Genomic DNA, 11,664 nt, shown 5'->3' on the forward strand with positions numbered 1-11,664 from the left:
AAAAATCCAACTGTGTGTTAGTTGATGCATGGCATCTGGTTGTGGGGTTTATGTAATTGACAGGATTAAGATATTTTTTACAGGACTATTGTATAACATTAGAATGATGACAGCAGAATATAAATGTAATTTTCTCTGAAAAATATTCTTTGTGATGAAGGATGTGTAACAATTGACTTGGACCTGCTGAAAAATGAATTAAATGTCATTTATCCTCAGGACTTGGGGAATCCAGGAGGTAAAGATCATGTTACCTACCATCTGTTTCCTCTAGTTCTAACCCTGGCAGACCAAGAAGTATATTGCCTTAAAACAAACCAACCAAACAAAACATATCAAAAGGCTTCTGCCATTAGAGTTGTCTACCATTTTCTTCTTCAGGTCCTGATTGTCTGCAGCACAGGTTTGGCCGGCATTATGTTGCTGAATTACCAACAAGATTACACCATCTGGGTGCTGCCACTCATCATTGTCTGCCTCTTTGCATTCCTGGTTGCTCACTGCTTCCTTTCCATTTATGAAATGGTTGTTGATGTCCTTTTCTTATGTTTTGCCATCGACACAAAATACAATGATGGGAGCCCTGGCAGGGAATTCTACATGGATAAAGTTCTCATGGTAAGTTTTCCCTTACTCTCAAAGTCTTAAGGATCTAGTTCCATAAAATAGGTATTTTGACAATGGAATGAAAGCACTAGCTGAGTTCAATAAGAGGTTTTTTTGGTTGTTTTTTTTTTTTTTTTTTATCTTGCCATCTTGTTCATGGCTTGATCAGGAAACAGTGTCAACTGATAAGCATCAAGTAAGTAATGAGGCTTCCTTCCTATGGTATTGGCTTCTATTTGCTAGCTGTTGGATGAGCAGTGATCTTGCAGAATCATACTCTTGGATATCATGTCTTGTAAATTACACAGTGATAGAAAGAAACAAAACAAGGGGAGAAAACTTGGTTTTTTTACTTTCCCAAGAAGGACTTCTCTTTGGATATGAAAGAGAAAAAATATCAGAGTATTTCTACCTCATGCATAGGTAGTGACCACAATGGAGTTTTCATATAGGCATCAACCAGAATTTGACTGTCACACATAGTAATACTAGGCTTTATGTTCTATCCTGGAGCCTACATGCTTTGTCAAGGCCTTTTGCAAGGTCGATTCATTTTGTCCATTTTTATTCCATGTTATTCTCTGCTCACTATAACTAGAAACCAAGATATAAAAATTGTGCTTGTCAAGCCCCTCATTTTTTTGTTGCACAGACATTTCTGGACAGTGTTTTTAAGTGGCAGGTGTAGAATATGTTTCTGTAAAATGTAGCCTTGTGTAGGCTAAAGGAAGATCTTCATGACTTCTTAGCAATTTTTTTTTTATGGAAAAACCATGCCAAGAATTTAATGCTAAATTTTTTGTAAACCCCTATGGAATTTAGAGTATATAATAAATAAATCAGCTGCTGATTAGTTGCTTTTTAACAGAGTAAGAGTAAAATGCAGCAAGTTCTGCCAGAAGAAAGCATTGATATATTGTAAAAGTATTGTGAGTTTCTTTCATCAACAGTCAATATCACAAAACCCCAGCAGCTAAAGTTTACTGACATTTCCTGCAGAATTCTTGCCCTTAAGAGAAAAAAAAATGCTTAAAATTTTATAGCACATTTTCTAATCTGCATGAAAAGGAGATTGTGATTTCGTGACAAGTGTAAGAGGTTGAATTGAGGACATTTAGGGAAATCAGCCAAATCTTCCAAGTAGTCAAAATCCATTTGTTTAATGGCATTCTAACATTAGGCACAAGCTACAAAGCAATAAATGAGAATCTGGTTTGTTTGGGGTTTTTATTGTGCAGGTTTCTTTTTTGTTTGGTTTTGACTTTTTTTTTTTTTTAATCAGCCTTTTACCTTCTTTCCCCATAAAGGAGAGCATTGCATGGTAAATATGAAAGTTGTAAGAGCACAAAAGGCAAACATCTGTCTGGCTTCCAGAATTAAGTGAGGGAGACCTTTGCGGTTATTTGGTAGGCTTTTTCGATACTTTGTGGTCAAGTCTAAGCAAGAGAAGTGAGAGATGCAAATTAGCTAGATATTTTGAGTAGTCACATCTTGAAGTTCTGTCTTGAGATTTAATGTTTTGGAGTCTGCTCTATGAAAGCACGTGTCATTTCATTACTGTTTTTCAGGAGTTTGTGGAGAATAGTAAGAAATCTATGAAAGAAGCTGGCCGGGGAGGTGGAGCTGAGGGCAGAGAGCTAAAACCAATGGTAGGTGCAGATGAGGAGGTGGCGATCCTCCAAGAGTTTCACTTTTACTTCTTCTCCCTCTTTGTCTTTACTGACTGCACTTCTTCAGGAGAAGTTTTTGTTCTCTGTATCACTCAAGATGTTCTGCTTTTTCTGTTTGTGAGCTTGCCTATCACCTGGATGGCAGAGTTTTTGTCACAGCTGAGACCATCTCCTGTAAAAGTAAGATGAAAGGAACTGTCTCATATGAAACAAATGCAGTATCATTTCATTAGGATTAGTGGTGCATGTGGTATATGCAGACAGCCCCAGCTGCTGAACAGTCTAAAACTAAGATGGCTCTGAGATTCTTTGGGCTCTTCTCAGCCCTGAGATGAACAATTTTTGCTCATCTTACATTCACTGCAAAAACCTGAAATGAAGAACACTTACTGCGTGCATCCATTGTTGCAAAGTAAGACCAGGTATTCAAAGCCCTCACCAAGGGCCAAGGAATTGGATACAGTGATTCCTTTCAACCTGCTCAAATGACATTTCTCCCAGTTGTTTGTTTTATTGCCAACTACTTATGTTGCTTGTCTCTTGTGTGCTCTTTCCATCTCACACTGTCAGATGCACAGGCAGTGAACAATGCATCATTTATGCTTCTGCAGCCTGTTTTACTTATGGTGTGCCTGTTAGGAAGGCATTGCATGTCTGAGTAGCCTGGAATAAGAGCACTATAAATGGTACAGATAACAGATAGGAGGATAAGTTTGGAAGGTGGAGAACAGAGGGCGTATAACAGAGAGCCAGGCTGGGTAAGGTATGATTTGTCATCGTACATTATGACTTTGTGAAACAGAATATTTTTCCATCATCACTTTCTCAGAGTGTTTGGGGTCTTATTCATTTCCGTACCATGGGGATCATATTTTAACCAAACGGAATCTAAATAAGTGTATGCTAACAGAATAATTTATTTTTTCAAAATGTATGTGAAGCCATGTTGCATGAGCATTTTTTGACTAAGCTGGAATGGGTTCCTGCTATAGACTGGATAGATGTGTAGCTTTGTGTGTTTTGCTATTTCATTATGGCATATCAGTTTCTAGATTTGCTTATGCCTAAATGCTGCGTTTATACATATAAAAAACTAATTCTATGCTCATTTACTGTTTTCTTCTGGGAGTAATTCTAGCTGGTCAAGCAGACACTAACATTGGGATTTTCAGAGCGAGCTAATTGCTATAAATGCAAATGTGCCGGGAAAATGATTGAGAATTGGGGGTGAAAACTCTCTAGTCATATGCACAAAAAATTCAGTTCAAAATTTTATGCTAAACTCTGTTTCAAAGAATTGGTTTACCTTAAGTGGTTTTCCACTTACACTGTTGTCAGTGCTAATAAAACTGCTAATAACAGTTTTGTACTTGACTGCCTGAAGCTTGGATGTTAAAAAACTTTATTCACCCCCACCCCTTTTAAAAGTGCAAACCAAGTACTTGCAAACCAAGGGTGGTTTTATTCTTAGAGGAAATTTTTTATGGACTCAGCCTGGTGCTGGCTGAAAGTCCTCTTAGGATGGCTGGAGAAGATGCTGAGCACTTGAGGCTCAGAGTGGAAGTCTCCTGCTGAATTACTCCCAATTCTGCTGCTCATGTGAATGTCTTGTTTGGAACTGTTTGGGCCTTGTGGTTTTCCATTTTTGGGCATTCAGCTCCAGTTGATTTGATTATGAAATACTAGGATCTCACTTCCTGATCATGATGGGACACAGCAGTTAAATTTCTGAGGCCTTTCCCCAAAGTAGAGGGCCTCAGTTATAGCTAGAATAGGATCATTCATAAGTCTATTGTGTAACGGTAGTGCCCACAGTCCCAAAATTGCATGTCTGAAAATTAGATCAATACTACTTTTTTCTCTTTTTTTACAGAGTCTTTACTGGTTTGCTTCAATTTCCTTGAAATGCAGATATTTCTTAGATATGACAATTATTTCTTAAAGTGAAATGCCCTAAGTGCAGTTGTACTTAAAATAGGTATTAGTAGCAGAGATGAGAAGACACTTTAGGAAGTTCTGTTCTTGTATCAGGGCACAAGAAAAAACCCCACCTTTTCACGCTTCTTTCTTTATGGCTTCCAGTGACCCCTTTGACTCAATTTCTCCTTGTCCTTTGGCATCTGTCTAAGACTGTACTGTATGACTTTGTTTTCTAGGCCTCTGGAGCAAGTTCATCTTGAAACTAGCCAGCCATATTGGAACCCATTGACATTCCAAAACAGTATATATATACATATATACATACATACATATATATATATATATACATACATACATACATATATATATATATATATATATATAAACAGCCAAAATCAGATAAAAGGAACAGGGATTTAAAACTTTTTTTAACAATTATTTTTGTGAAACATGTACTCTTTTCATACGGGTGGCTTTTACAAGCAGCTTTATCATTGTTCCATTTCTTAAATTATTTGTTGTGGTCATGGAAATGTTGATTCTTCTTATCTGCTTGATATTTTGAAATCTGGAGGAAGTATCATTGTAAAGATAATCTGAAATCATGACTGGGTTTAGAGACAGATTTCCCATGACACTGCTAATCTGCTGAGGGTTTTACTTGTTTAATTTCTTTAAAATCTGCATTAAATTCAGGACAGTGACATGTACAGAAAACCTTAAAATCAAGAAAAGTCTCAAATTTATTTTTTCAAGAGGTCATTTCAGCAAAAATTTGTTCAGTTGAAATGTGTTTGTAAGCAGTTATTTTACTTTACAGCCCTGGCAGGGCACAGTTCTGTTTACCAGTATCAGATATCACAATAACCAACTCCTCAGGTATTTAGGTGTGTGGGAGCCCTTGCATCTCCTATTAAACAGAACCTACAAAATGGGGACAGATAATTTTTATATGCAATTAACTTCCTGCTTACCCTACTTTTACCCCTCATACCCATTGCCCTCTATCCTCCCCCTGAGTTCAGTAGCCTCCTTCACACTTCAGCAGTGCTCCTGTGAAGGGTATGGATTCTCCATACGGGCAAGTGAAATAACAGATTGTTAAAGCTCAGTCTTAGCCATACTCATGATTAATTCATGACTAGATACAAAGATGCTGAGGATGGGAAGAAAAATGAATTATACTGCTGTACATAAAAAAGTACTGTATGCTTCATTTCATCTAATGAGAGATCTCTGGGAGGTAGAAAGGACCATTCCTTGCCTGTTGCTTGATCCATATTTGTAAATACTGTAGTGGGTGGCTAAAGCCAGAAAGGGCAGAGAAACATTCCTTTGGAAGTGTAGCTGTCAGGATAGTTATCTGAAATTATTAAATAATGACAAGAGAACATGCTTTTTTAATTATTATTAGATACATAAATATCTCTTTAGTCTGGAAGTTCACCAGATATGAATGCTAATATTCAATTTTTCAGCATAGTGAATTGGTAAATGCATAACTGTATTTGCTAAGAATTGATGATCTGTCTATGCTATATATTCCTTTTGTTAACATTTTTTTAAGAAAACTATTTTTGTTATTGTAATGTTAATATTTCAGAGCAGAATTTTTAAACTTATTGCACTAAATACAAGCTGTCTACAAAAAATGATGCCTCAATGGTTCAACCACTCCATTCCAGAAAATCTTTTGAAGGAGTAAGAGCCTTTCTACGGAAGCTTTATGATGGAGTAGAGAGGTATGTCTAGGTAAAGACATGCACAACTCGTGTAATCAAGGTTTAGTAAGTAAGCAGTTAACTGTGCTTCCTTTCAGACTATCAGACTTCCAAATTGCTGCTGAAGGTTTATAATATATATAATTATGTAGTATCATTTAGCTAACTAGTGCTCTTATCTTTTTGGCAATAGTAAAACATTTCACTTTTGCTTCCAGAAGTCATTTGATAACTTAAATTTGTTACTTTTTTTTTTCCTATAAGCCAGTTAAAACAATTTACACTTTTCATATCACAGAACCCAAACTATTTGAATGGTACAAAAATAAAGATACATTCAGAAAGGATAGCTTGGGGAGTTGGGGAGGCAAAGAGAATTATCCAGTCCTGGAAGCACTTACTAATTTAAGTGAACCATATCTGTAACTACTAGCATCAGGAGGGCTCTCTAAGTATGGAAATTGTAATGTACACATCTGTGTAAGTGCTGACTGGACTAGAGCTTCAGCCTAGGGATTCAAACTGGAGCACAGGTGAGGCCTCTCTGTGCAAGTTAGAGGTCAGACTTGCCCAGAAGAAACACTGGAGCAGCCTTACTTTTGTGGAGAGGAGACATTCCTGCAGTCCAGTGTCTAAGATAGCAGTGGTACTCAACACCAGTATTTGTGTAGATCAGAGAGGTTTAACAACACAAATTTAAAAACTAGCTTAGATGAATCCTAGAAACTGGTTTTCAAGACTAAAAGACTTATCAAGTACCCAGTTGCTTCCAGAGAATCTAGTTTCATCTTGTTTGGAGGTTATGGGAAGTGCTTAATCAAAGAAGCCTTGTATTCTGCTCATTTTGATAAAAAAAATTCTGCCATGACTGGTTCCACAAGTTTGTGTTCTCCACTCACTGGATGTCCTGAGTGGGAACTGTATTCTGTAATTGCAACTAGGACTGCAATTGGAAACAAATTTTGTATTTTTGTATGACTTGACTGTGCACCATTTTTATAGCAGTTTATCCTGTCTTAAAAATAAATTTGTTTATTTACATGGTGTATAAAAGATACAGGAAACACTTTTCTATGGGTAGTTGTAATGTTTAAGTGAGAAACCTATATAATTACACAGTTCTTAATAAAAACATGTGCACCATTCTTGAGTGTATATCCAGCATGCAGAGCTTTCCAGTCTTGCCAAAAAGGCATTCCATCCACACACAGGCTTTCCAGTGGCCCTTTAAAGGTTTTGAATGTCCATTGATGTTCATTTGCAACCAAACTACAAGCTGCCCTCTTCCAGCTCTGTCTTGTGCACAGAGATAAGCAGAAGACAGAATTCTGAAAAGACAACTTTTCAGGACAAATTTAGACTGCTTTCCTTCCCTAGTGGGGATAGTGGAGTGGGAGGACATTTTGGCATTTAAATCCTATACATAAATTTTGGCAGTAGGGATGCTGGGGTCTGCCAGCTGTGAGGGATTAAACACTCCTTTTGACTGTTGGTTATTAAAGCCAGTGTATGGTCTGCTTTGTGGGAAGCAGTCTAGACTAAGTAGAGAGTGATGCTGCACTGAGAATAACAATGCAGGAGGAGCAGATGAGACAGCTAAAACAGAGAAATCATCTTCTCAGAAAGTCCATTGAATTGAGTAGTGCTAAAAGACTGGAAATTTAGGCTGGACAATTTGGATTTAGAAACAATCATTGGGATTACTGCTTCCCAGCATTTGGTTTCTGCATCATAGCCTCTGACCAGCTAAGTTTCAAACAGAAAAAGCATACCAATCCTTAAATTGTTAAATTTTTTCCCCACATTATTTTTTCTGTTTGGAAGTTGAACAGCACCATATCTTTACTGCTTCTTCCGGCCCTAGAAAAAGTTTTTTGTTTTTGTTCTTTTGCGTCTCATTTCCATATTGCTCTCTGAGTAAAAGAGTGGCAAGTGGCAGAGTTCAGCTCGCCTTTGTCCCTTGATCTTACCACATTCCCTTTTACCTTCCCAAGGTAATGATTCAGGATATTACCTGTACTGAATGAGAGGGAGAGTATGTGCTAAGCTGAAGTTTTTCTTTTTTCTTTTTTTTTTTTGTCGGGTGTTACTCCATCACTGTGATTAGAAGTGCAGCCAATCACTTCTAGAGTTTCACTGCTGCTCCACAGCTAGGCTTAACACATCGGATGGCCAGCTTAGATTTGCATCTTCAGCTTTCAATGAGCTCCCAGTGCCAGGATGGGCTTCTAAATGTGGCCTTACATTGGCATAGTGAATGAAGGACTTTTGTATTTGAAAAGTGTTTTCTATAAGGGAGACCTAACAGTGGAAAATGCAGTTAAATGTTGTGGTGGGTTGACTATGGCTGTCACATACACTGCTACTCTGTTGCTTGCTCAGTCCCTGCAACAGGATGGGAGAGAGCAGTGAAAAGACAAAAACATTGATAAAAGTGCAGTTCACTAAGCAAAATGTGGCGGGGGGGGGGGGGAGCATTTACCAGCAGACCAATGCCAAGCCAATCTCCAAGCAGCAGCTGCTTGAGAACCAGTTTGATTGCTGAGTGTTACATTATATGGTGTGGAATATTTCTTCAGTCTGTTCAGGTCAGCTGTCCTGGCTGTGTGCCCTCTCAGCCTTCTGCCCAGCCCCAAACGAGTGCGGGGGTCGTAGAGAGGAAAATAGAGAAGGCCTTTACCCTGTGCAAGCACTGCTCAGTAGCAGGTAAAGCTTTGTGTTAGCAACACTGTTTTGGTTGCAGATCTAAAACACAGCATCTTGCAGGTTGCCAAAAAGAAAATTAACTCCGTCCAGCCTAACCCAGTACACAGGCCCACCTACCCAATAATTAATCCAAGACTTGCTCCCTGCATTTCTGTACAGCATCTTCTCAGGGTGGTTACTTCTTTCTGAAAGGGCTTTTTTTGCAGCAGGCAATTTGCCTGCTCCACAGTGCTCCCTTTCATGGAGGGAGCAGGGGATGTTAGCTCTTACTCTTTCAGCACATAATGGGGATATAAAGCAAAAATGAGCCCTTTCTGTATCAGTGTGCTGGCAATTGAGCAGCCAGTGTTGGAAACAATATACTTAATGTGCCCTCAGGGCATGCACTTTAGTGGTTTGCTCTGAGTGGTTATGATGTATTCTATGAATGTATGTTATAGAGTCAGAATAAAATGCATGTAGCAGACGTATACTCATCACCATCTAGTAAGCATTTAGTTCAGAGTGCATATTACATGCTATATTGAATATGGCACCATCGTTTTAAGAAACAGTCTTAAGATTTATAAGTAGATATCTTCCAGCATTCCTGTTTTTTAAATCATGGCTTGGCCTGTGCAGATACCGTTTACTAAATCTAAATATCACTAGCCCATTGTTTCTTGAACAGCTTGTGTCACATTATCAACACAGAAATTCTATTTCATTTTTGTGAAAAAACCAAAAAGACAACAAAACAACCCTTGTGTTTCCCAACACAAAACCCAACAGGCTTATTTGAAGCATTTCTTGCCCTCAGCTTCTTTGTTGAGATGATGCAAGTTTACTATAAATATTTCATTTTCAAATGCTCTTCCAGCTATTTCATCTCTGCTGTTATTTCCACCATGTAACAAGATTATGGAGACTAGTAAATCTATATTTCTTGTGTTCTGTGGCAAATACTCTTCTCATGGTATTTTTTTCTTTTATATTTAAAGAGATGAGAGAAAAGATGAAACTCATCTCCTGTGATGTGGGTCATGTATAAAAGGCAAAATTTCTGGTCTGGGATGGAGCTGTGATGAGTCTTGCAATCTAATACAATCAAGCCAAAGCTCCCCAGAGACCAGGAATATGAAAATATTTCTAAGGAGAACTGGTAGCATGAATTGAACTGAAAATACCTATTTGGGGGCTAAACTATCTGGCATTCATTTGACAGACATCTGTTAAAATGGAATTAGCAGAAAACCAGCAAATGCCCATCAGATTTTATTCCCCTGTCTCACTGAGGTTAAGTCATCATATTTGAACATGATGAGCAGACTTTGGTGTAAGAAGCGTTTGGTACTTCTTTACAGAAACTCCCCTTAGAACCAAAGTTTCAAGAATTCAGAGTAAAAGTACCAGCTGACTTTAACAGAACTAGCCTAATTTCAGTAATGTTAAAGACAGCTATGGCCTCTCTAAGTATGTGACTTATAAGTAGATACCTAACAGCATTCCTGTTTTATGCCGGCAGCATAGGTGGATACCATTCCTCAAGTGTACCACCGCTCTTCTCTGGGTTAGTGGGAATAGGGGCAGCTTATTTCAAAAAGGTTTGGTGAAATTAGGAAGCTGACTAGTTATGAAGCCCAGCAGAAGTTGTGCACTGACTGGAGTTCCCACTATAAGCATGTTTTTTAACTCTCAAATACCATGTGTCCTCCATGTTAGTATTAGTTGGGTCCCTCCCTGCTGCTCAAACTGAAACAGGAGAATATCTCTCATTTAAAAAACAGCACCACAATTTCATACTGTCTCCCAGGGGAGTGAGGGAAGAGAAAACAGAAAGGTGGTTTTATTTCTTATGTAGGACAAAAAGCAGCTGCCAGAAGTTAGGTGGAGCCATGGAGAGCAGATAAAAAATATTCCACAGGATCTTCACAGTAATTAAGAAAATTCACATTCCAATTCAGACATCTCACAGCAACATCTCCCGTGTCCCACTTTAATTTTACTCTGGAGCTCTTCAGAGCAAAATGAAGGTGGAATACTATACCTATAGAAAATAATTATTTCTATATAATTAATTGTGTTGCTGATTACAGAAACTACTCTAAGGAAAAAAGAAAATCTTCTGAACAGATTTTAAAGGCTTGACAGTACTTGCATTGTCATAGTCCATCAAAGCTTCATCTGGAAAACGAATTTTTCATCCTCCTTTACTCATACTTCTAACAGGGCAATCAAACCCCTGGACTGGCTTAGTGATTTACATTGAATCAAGATCAACTAACAAGTGCTCCTTTTTCCAGTGGAATGCCACCTCCTTTGAGAATGGGAAAAGTAAATGTGACACTGTTCATTGTTGTCTTGAGAACTTAAAACTATTTTATACTGCAAGCTGTGAATGCAGGAAGAGAAAAGAAATTACCAGTGCTGATCTAATCTTAGATTTTCTGTGTAAACTGACATTGTGCCAGGATACTGATGCAAAACTGTATTTTAGTCTAAGAAATGTATAGATTTTTTAATGTATCAAAATAAAGTTTTCCTTTTAAGTAAGAAAGAAATTTCTGTATCTTCTGTTTGGTGTGTGTAAGCCGTGCTCTTACTCGATACACGACAATCTCATCTTCCTGAGAAGCAAGTAAAATTTTTGGTGAAGTTTTACTTTGTTCTGTGCCTGCTCTTTAGTTGAGTAGCTGCAGTAACACTGGACATCCTGTGCTGGTGCCAAGAAAAGCATTCTGATGGTAATGTTTTCTGAGATGAGCATGTTAATGGCGTTTGGTAGAAGAAAGGCAGGTTATTTTTGCCGTCTTTATTCTCACTGGTCCTCTCCCATCTTCTCATCTTCTCTCAAGAGTCTTGGGAACTGCCCTTTTAGGCTAATGGTTACACCCATCACCACATTCCTCAACCTCTCTGATAGGCTACAGGGTGAAGGTCAGTCACATACAGAAGCAGTAGGAAAGTTCTCCACTGTGAAAGGGGAGGTTGTGGTCACACATGCAGAAGAGTCCTTGCTCATACCCAGGAAGCAGGACTCTCAGGGATCATAAGACTATCTG

General features: G+C 38.2%; 1 protein-coding gene across 2 annotated transcripts in view; it reads left to right on the forward strand.

Annotated features, from left to right (window-relative positions):
* The window catches only part of SLC44A1 (solute carrier family 44 member 1), a 68,402-nt gene extending 60,017 nt beyond the window's left edge, over nucleotides 1-8,385 (forward strand). The window contains exons 14-16 of one of the 2 annotated variants that reach the window (XM_041486753.1): nucleotides 382-618; nucleotides 2,175-2,255; nucleotides 4,433-8,385. In XM_041486753.1, the coding sequence (XP_041342687.1) occupies nucleotides 382-618; nucleotides 2,175-2,255; nucleotides 4,433-4,456 (342 nt within the window). In that variant the 3' untranslated portion in view covers nucleotides 4,457-8,385. Of the gene's footprint in view, nucleotides 1-381; nucleotides 619-2,174; nucleotides 2,466-4,432 lie in introns of those variants that run through there. The other variant, XM_041486751.1, reaches the window with a different exon arrangement.
* Nucleotides 8,386-11,664: the final 3,279 nt, after the last annotated feature.

The sequence above is a fragment of the Pyrgilauda ruficollis genome, unplaced genomic scaffold, assembly GCF_017590135.1.
Source record: "Pyrgilauda ruficollis isolate IOZ18807 unplaced genomic scaffold, ASM1759013v1 scaffold78, whole genome shotgun sequence".
Classification (NCBI taxonomy): Eukaryota; Metazoa; Chordata; class Aves; order Passeriformes; family Passeridae; genus Pyrgilauda; species Pyrgilauda ruficollis.